Source organism: Nuphar pumila, chromosome 13 (genome assembly GCF_984573655.1).
Source record: "Nuphar pumila chromosome 13, dmNupPumi1.hap1.1, whole genome shotgun sequence".
NCBI classification, from domain to species: Eukaryota; Viridiplantae; Streptophyta; class Magnoliopsida; order Nymphaeales; family Nymphaeaceae; genus Nuphar; species Nuphar pumila.
The window spans coordinates 53247799-53256878 of record NC_143261.1 but is presented as its reverse complement, the minus strand read 5'-3'; the positions used below and the strand labels follow the sequence as shown (position 1 = coordinate 53256878).

At 39.8% G+C, this 9080-nt stretch overlaps 1 protein-coding gene across 1 annotated transcript; it reads right to left on the bottom strand.

The window, feature by feature from the left end:
* Positions 1-1236: 1236 nt before the first annotated feature.
* On the bottom strand, positions 1237-8169 carry LOC149818404 (tRNA (guanine(26)-N(2))-dimethyltransferase 2-like). The gene is made up of 12 exons (XM_089984906.1): positions 7917-8169; positions 6985-7275; positions 6760-6847; positions 6498-6619; positions 5927-6066; positions 5763-5835; positions 5588-5676; positions 5321-5426; positions 3662-3874; positions 2275-2469; positions 1975-2052; positions 1237-1682 (listed from the first exon to the last, which is right to left on the bottom strand). The coding sequence occupies exons 1-12, from the start codon at positions 8055-8057 to the stop codon at positions 1443-1445; spliced, it is 1776 nt and encodes a 591-aa protein (XP_089841032.1). The 5' UTR covers positions 8058-8169; the 3' UTR covers positions 1237-1442.
* Positions 8170-9080: the final 911 nt, after the last annotated feature.

Genomic DNA, 9080 nt, shown 5'->3' with positions numbered 1-9080 from the left:
ATTTTAAAATGGGTCTAAAATTGGATCCAGATCTTAAACATCACAAGGAAGTTGTGGATTTATATGATCTCTTAGCCATATTCAATCCGCTTCTATTCCAACATAAGGATAGTTAGCACGAAGGGAAGTCATACATGCATTTGCAATAATGGTAAGACAATAATTATGGATTATGTGAGTTTAAACTAACTTTAAATAAGGTAAAAATAATTGGACTTAAGGGTCAGACAGTAATAGTGATGAAGCATGAGGAGTAGCGCAGTTCGATTGTTAAATGGGTAAAATAGTAACTTACAAATAAATTTCTTTCCAACAGAGAAAGCTGGAGTTAGGCAGACCCTTGCCAGTTATACAACCACATCATTTGGGGTTCGAACTTGCAACATTCCAACACAAGGTGACGTGCACTAACTGCTTCTGCCAGATTGGCCGAGACCCCCCCCCCCCCCCCCGTGGTGATAGTAAGTTACAAATAATGGTCAGAGTTAACACAAGAACCAATCTTGTGACGAACTTTCATGAAACACAAAGCATTGCAAACATGCCCTAAATGGTCAAATCGCTCCAAGCAAGATCTGAGGTTGAGAGATCCACTACCGAGGCATTCAAATATAACTTAGTTATATGAGCTAGGGATCTGAGATGGGTCAAATATCTGATGGGCTTTTTTTCATGTGTGCATCCCTTACTGCGAGGTCCAAGCTGGGTTAGTAAGGAGGAGAGGACATGGACCCGTTTGTTTCATGCCCTTTCCTATGAAAGATAGTCTCTTCAATATTAAGGTCTCTTTCCTACAAAGAGTGAAACATGTCGATGGAAAATATAAGGTAGGACCTACATAATAGATGCAAAAAAACAGTTTTCCTGTCAAAATGGGTTCATACCTCTCCACCTGAAGCACTTTCTGTTTTTTAGACAGAGAAAAAGCTGGGTTTACGCAGACCCCTACCAGTTATACAACCATACTTGCAACGTCCCAACACAAGAGTGGGTGTAGCAAACGCTCCCTTGGGGTTTTTACGCCATCAAACTCGCAAATGAGCTGTGTGGTTGGACGTCCAACGTTTGTCTGAAAAACAAAACATGGATGTGATGCCTAGCAACCAATATCAAACCCCATTTTGAGCCCAGAAACTGGGCATGCTTAACCAGGATTTGGATCAGATAGGACTGTGTGTGTGTGTGTGTGTGTGTGTGTGTGTGTGAGAGAGAGAGAGAGAGCTCACAAAAGTCGACTCACTCACATACTGTCACAATGGCATTCACTTTTGGGCTACTGGAGAGTATTATTATGTGTCTCCACAGAGAAAAAACATATATAATCAAAACTTCTCATCTAATCAAAACTTCTATCATCTCCCACAAAGGATAATCTTAGCCACTACACAGGCAATGCGCTTCTTGCATGGGCAGTTTCTGGCCTTCACCAAGCTTCCCGTTTGTCACGATTCTGAATCAGTGCCATGATCTAATTTCTGCCGTTTTGCCTCAGGTTCACTTGTTTGATCATTCCCATTGAGCCCATTCACCCTTTCTGGCCCCAGTAAAGATGCATGCTTGCTTGTTATCTGCCTGCCTGCCCTTGGCTTAGGCCCCCAGTGGTTCTCAGGGTTCGGTAGGAACCGCGCAATCTTCTTAGCTTGTGCCTTGCTCAGTGAGGATGGTGCACGAGCAAAATTGACCTGAGCAATTGAACAAGGAAATAAAGAGATAAGCAGCAGAAGGCCAACCTTCTTTGCATACAAAGAAAAACATGAAACACAAACATGAGATAACTGCAACTGTTTGGCATCGACCAACAACCTTAAGCAGTCATGCTAAATGCCACTCAAGAAATCTAAACCATTCTATGATATGAGCCAGTCAGGATTATTTAGTTTAGGTGTGTCACCATGACCCAAGAAAAGACAAATTAAGTAAAACTCAAAATCCTGTTTGATAATTCACATATCCATGAGGAACAGTGAAACAAACCTGGATGGTCGGTTCCTTAGCTAGGATCACACTCCCTGATTGATCTGGGGCCTGAGCTTTCACCGGATGAAGTTTTACCTGAACGCAGAGATGAGGTTAGGGATCACAATCTTCAAGATTTTTGAGGTTGATCAAAAGGGCTTCCAACTCTCACACCCATCTGTTGTATTAGATGCTAGCAAAGACAGCATGCACATATGCTCTCTCTCTCTCTCTCTCTCTCTCTCTCTCTCTCTCTCTCTCTCTCTCTCTCTCTCTCAGGTATGCAAACAAAGGCATGAAGATGAAGCTGATTATTACCCAACAACGCATGATATCCCAGATGACATCCATTGGAGCATTTGATTTCAGTCCCAGTGGATTAGCATGTGTCCCAGATATGCGATACCCCGCATTTATTACTGCAGAACGGAACATAACACCTGAAGGAGACGTGCATTTAAGGGTTGCACACAGATTATGTAGGCTGACATACAGAGGTACATCAAGCAACTCCTGCAGGCAGTAACGTCAAAAGTATCAACACAAGTTCCACAGACAACTCAAAAGGAGAACATAAATTTTTGAACACAAGATTTACTGCTTGTGGAGGGCCCTTTTTTCCTTTTATAAAAAATGAAGACTAAAACAGGGTGCACAAAGAAAAAAGTATTTTCCTATACATTGCATCAGGATTTTATGGCTGAAGAATTTTTTTGCACCAGTTCAAACATGGAAATGATACTTATGTGGTGAACATGAACAAGTCCAATAAATATTTACCAAACATTTTCTAGAAGACAATGGCAGCCCCTTGTATGGTCGTAATCACAAAAGACATTTTTAAAACTATACATAGAATGAAAGGATTACTACTTCTAGCTGTACTTCTGAGTAAAAGAAATCACTCTCCCAAACGTCACCAAAATACCATAGGTGGTGCCAAGCAACCATACAGTATTTCATGAGTTGCTTATCGCAACAAAGCTTCATTAGCTGGAAAAAAACAAAACACCCCACATTCTGTAGGCCTTAAAACTTCATAAAATACTAAAACATGGTGGTATCCTGCATGGATGGGTACCGCTAAATTTCAACAAAATTACTGAACTGCTATTCACTTTTGGCCATCTGCACTTACTACATTAAGAGGAATCCTACACAAAGGCAATCCAGTTTCCCTAAATTTACTAAGATGTTTGCATCTTGCACACAGGGAGTTGAGGGCCTAGGCATATTTCATTGGAGGCCCATATTTCTCCATATATTTTTTTCAGTGGAGGCCCTCAGCATGTGAAATATAAGAGTTATATTTTTTTTTCATTTGAGGCCCTAAGCTGTGGCCTCAAATATCAAAGAGGCCAGTCAGCCCTGCTTGCACAGAGCACCATCAAAATAGCTCCAAAAATGATTAATAAAGGATGATTCATTTTTTCCTGTTTATACTCCTTGAAAGGGATCATGCATAAAAGCATACACAATCACATATTTCAATAAATTTACTGAGATATTCCTTGTTAAACAAACAGAAACAAAGAATCGCCATGAAATTCTAAAAATCGTTAAGGCCAAAGAAACAAGGTGAACTTCTTAAATTGCAGACATAAATCACACAAATCAAAGGAAAAATCTAGAATGATATTTATAATTTTATACAGACACCAAAGAAGATAAGAGGAAATTCCTTTGAGAAAATTGTATGGAGTACCTCAGATATTGTAGTCAAAACCGCAGATATCCTTTCATATGCTTGGTATCGGTCCTTCAATGACACAACATTTGATAAGATGGATGAAATCCAATCTTGATCATGAATTGGAGCTGACCATATGGGCCCAGCCAAGTTAAACCTTTTCCCACAGTTGGTGCACTCTTGAGGTACAACAGGAGCATAACCTGGTGCATATCTAACACTGTTGTTCTTGAAGAGAGGGAAAAAAAATCAACAGGGTCACCTTCAACCAAAATTGGCATAAATGCACAACAACTTATCAACTTTCATATAGACTATATTATGCATGTCTCCTTCAGCTGTTTACAGAGACATGGACACAGGTAGAAGCCACAACACAATCACACTGGGTACAACAAACTAGAAAATGGAGAGTCAAAAGAGCATCACGTGCATGCATGCATGGTATGTGTCACATAGATGGGGGTTGAACACGTAATGTGATCCGCATGATGGGTGAAAGGATGCAACACACATGTGCAGGCTGTGTGCATGGAATGTGATCGGCGAAGGATGAGCACGCAATGGGCAATGGGGCACGGCAAGGGAGGCTGCTAGACGACCTTGACCAAGAGCATGGTGATGCGGGTAAGTGAAGGCGAGAGGGAATGTTAGAGAAAAAGAAGTGGCACCCTCGGGATGGAGTAATCTCCCAAGCCAAAAGGCTAGCTCTCATTCATTCCTTTTCCATGGTTAAATAGTCTTATTTATAATAGTTCCTATTTTACCAGTCCCAACTTAAGAAGGCCCCATACATGGACACAACAAATTTAACCCAAATTCCCACCTATTAATTGATGCTCGCAGTACACCCGACTCTCCCCAACACACCCGCTAGCCTCCACAGCCCTCCAAAGCACCTCAGCTTGGATCACACACACACACACACACGTGCAAATGTGATTGAGACTATGTATGCTCAACATTCTTAATCAATCAAGCATGAATACTATCTTAAGTGCAAATTCTTGAATGTTGATTCCAAGTCATTATGATTAATAACTATTAAAAAATAAATCCAAGATGAAAATTGGAACGTGACACAACTAAGGAAAATTACAAAAAGAGAAAAATAACTATCAAATAAATAAACAAGAGACATCAAAAGAAGTAGTTGGAGCTAGGGATATGGTGTGGACCATGTACAACACAGGTTAGAGTCTAGACTGTGTCAATGAAGTGTCATGGCATGTCCAGTGTCGTGTTGCATCAACACAAGATATACATGCTACGGAAGTGTCTATGTGATATAGGCTTCCAACAACTAGGTGACACTTTGGTTGACATGGTGTTCACTATATGGTTACTGAACCCATGAAGTGTAAAGGCATCTCTAGCACTGTATGGCATCAACACAAGATAAACATGCTAAGGAAAGTGTTTGCAAGACATAGGCCTCTAACAACCAAGCGACACTTTGGCTGCCTAGGTCAACAATGTGAGAGTATGTCCACGTGGATGCCCCCATTTTGGCCCCCATTCCATAATACATGTATATACTAGGTGTATTGGGAACTCCATAAAAATGGTTGTATCCCTGTGTATGCAGCTGTATCCATGTGACATAGATGTGAGGCCTAGTAACACCTTTGACACACAACAAAAATGTTATAATAAAAGCAAAACAAAGGATACCTTATTAACAGCCCGAGCAAGCGGTTGAAGGTGGAATGAATCACATCCAACACACTGGTAGATGTACGACAGCTTAAGAGGGGTATTTTTCATTGCACTAGCAGAACTGCTTATACAAACAAAAAATGAATGAACTGTGAGTCTATTGACTAAGAAACATAATTTGATTTCACAAAAATAGGACATTACAGAAAAGTAGCAGTTTATAAATTAATCAAATCACCCGATAATCAGTGTAAAACGACACAAAAGGAATATCTTACGCACGTGTATATGCGAACAAAGACCCGAACGTAGAAATCCACCGACACAGAAAGAACAGGGACAATATAACGTTTGTAGCGGTTTGCATGGCTCTGCATTTCAAAGGCCGTCAAGAGGCATATTCTGGGGACAGAACTTCTTGAATACTAAAAACGCCCCTGAGGATACAATGATTTACCTCAATACAGGCAAGGAGGATCCTCAAAGCCATTTCATGGCAGTACTTTCCTCTTGAAGGGTATGAACCATATCTGAGACATCAATTCCAAACAAGAAAATCAACAGGGAAGCAAATTTTAAACTATAACAATGTGCTCTGAAGGATTCTGGGATTAATCTCACTTGGAATAGCAGACTTCTCCATTGTTCCCGCACAAAACAGCCATATCAGTAGCTGTGCACATTAACATCCCACCATCAACAACTGACTGAACTGCTGAATCCAGGAATACTGAAGGTGACCCATATGGATCAAGGTCAACCTGAAACCAAATAAGTAAACCGAAATTTGTTCCATTGCCATATAAATAAAATCCATTGAGACTCCAGCACGCGCAAGAGAGAGAGAGAGAGAGAGAGAGAGAGAGAGAGAGAGATCCAAGAAAACCAAATTCCTGAAAATATCTTGATGGATTAATGTGAGAATATCATAACAACCAAGGCTTGTGCCTAAGGATTCAGGAGGAAAAAAAATTCAAAAGGTCATCAAAAAATTACTCTTCTTAGCAAAAACAATTTGGAGAGAATGATGAAACCGAAAACAAGTTGCAAAGCACAACAGTGCAAGTCTTCTGCTTTCTACTGATCCAAGTGACAATCAACATGCGTCTTTAGTGAAGAATAACCCTTTTTATTTACAATCAAACATTCAGATAATGTAAGAAAGGGATTTTCAAGCAGTAAAGGAAATTACCACATCAAACTCCTTTTGGTGGGTGAGCATATAGACCCTGGCATCAGCAAGCTGTGGCTCAACTTTTGAGCAAGCAACAGAACCATTCAACTTTATATTTCGCTTGCAAGCTTCAAAAGCTACTGCATCATGGCAAAATTAGAATGATGGTTCAGTTCAGGTGACATTCACCAAGCATTTCATCTAAACTTAACCGGACAACAACTGAACAACCAAACAAATGAAAATTTGCAATAATATGTTTATAAAAGAAGGAGGATACTTTTATCATTATCAACAGCTATAACTGATCCAATCCCTTCAACTTCGAGTGCATATCGCAGTGCTCTTAATCCAGAGGCAGCCAATGCCTGCATTTCATTATGATGACAAAGCATGATAAAGAAAGGGAAGAAAGAAATATGCCACAAAGGAAAAGCCTGAAATTGCAAGAAATTCATCCTACATGACGTGATTTAATACTATGAACAGAGGAAAGATATTAAACCTCTAGAATTTTCAGGGGCTTTGCTTCCTTCGGTTCCTTGCTGCCAATGGGTTTGGTTGTTTCAGAGTCATCACCTGGTTCATCTTTCGATGAAACTTGTGCGACTTCATATTCTCCATTCATTTCTTCATCATGAAGTGAAACATCAGGCTCCGAAGCCAGTTTAGACTTAACATGTTCAGATACAATCTGTTCTACTTCTACCTTTTTGTTCAGCCTTGCAGTCTGTTCTTCTTTACGTTTGGACACAAACGCCCTTAGAACAGCGATCGACAAATCCCTGTTAACTACCTGGATATTGATCATGTAATCAGAATTAATTTGGTGAACGACAAATGGCACTAACCAGCATAAAAGGAAATGTAATGGACTGTTAGCTAACTCAAGACTCCTGACAACAAAGAGAACAACATAAACGGTAGCCCCACCATACCACAAGGAACCTGCATTGATCAATCTTGCAACTAAAAGGTCGCCCTTATGCAATTTCCCAACTTATCCCACTTTTCTCAATAAGTGGGCACCCAAAAAGAGCAGGATAAGCAGGGAAATTGCAACGGGCAGTGCAACGCAAGTCCACATTATTCTGCTAAATGGGTGAATCAGAACACCCACAAAAAAGGAAAAAAGGAAAACTTTCATATATACCCCACCCTAAGTTATAGCAATGTATTCACAATCAGACGTTCATTTCCGCATTGCAATATCCTAACTTATCCCACTTTTCCGAATAAGTGGATAGCGCAAAGGGGGTGTTAGGATACACTTAACGTTTACAGAATCTGAGACAAATCGGTAATCAAATGTTATGCTGAAAGAATACTGATACCACTAAGTTAAACTTACAAGCCACCCAACGAATCAAAATTCCATCTTTTTGACAAATTCTCCGCAATTCGAGCAGAAAAAATGTCAATTTTATTAAAAATCACCTGCGTCTTGTTGTAGAACACGTCGTTTCCGTGCATGAGAATCTCGGCCTCCCCTTCCTTAAGGATCTTGTACTCATTGGGGTCGCTCGGGGGCGCCTTCGGCTTCGAGTTCGCATTCTTCCTTGCACACTCGTCGACCATCTCGGGCAATGCAGGGAGAGCGTGTTTTCACGACAGACCAAATAAAACCCTAATTTCCTGCGCTCGCGAACGATCGGATAACCAACAAAACCCTCGAAATCGATTTCACCGCGACGCCCCCAAGCCGTTATCAGGGCTAGACGAATCCACTCTCTCTCTCTCTCTACCACAAAAGAGGAAGAAAGAAGAACTCTCTCTCTCTCTCTGCTACAAAAGAGGGAAGTAGAGAGAATTAGGGTTTAGGGTTTTCCGTTCTTCTCCTCTGGCTCTCAATCATCAGCACAGATCAGTTTATGATTTTTGTGCCAGTTAGATGAAGTGCGATATAACATGATCTGCCCTCGATTCAAAAAAAAATAGCTATGTGACATCAACGCTATATTATTGAGTTTTTAAAACTTTTCTATTTTCCACTGTTTTTTTATATTTTAACTTTTAAAACTTTTTTTAATGGTACAAGCAGTAAATTTCTATAAACGTGTTGCAAAAGTTTGCAGTTGTGTGCTCTGTAATAAATATCCCGAGATTTATAAAAATCTTGCGATAATATCGCCAGATTTACAAACCGGGACAAATATCATGATATTTACTATTTTAGCAGATATTTAATGTGAAAACCCTCGAGATTTTTATTTTTAAATGTGTTTTATTTATATTTCTTATAAAAAATATTTTAAAATTTATTTGTTTGTTTTTTTATTGCCAAGACTTTGCTGAAAAAATGTGAGATTTATAAAAAAATTCAAAAATCTCTCGAGTTTTTGACTCCCAAGATTTTGTCATTTTAACTTTTGTCACTATGGTTGTGTGTGCATTGCATTGTTACCCTTTATAAAAGAGTTTGCATCCCGTTAAGATAGTCTTTTAACTATTTTAAATGTATGGGGTTTGGCATAGTGGAATTGGGCTTAGGCCGTTTGATGGGCAGTCTAGGTTCAAATCTCATGGGCGTCACCCTTCTGCATAAGCTGCAGCTTAGCGGTTTTTTGGGGATAAGGGCTAAACCCTCGGAGTTTTATGCTG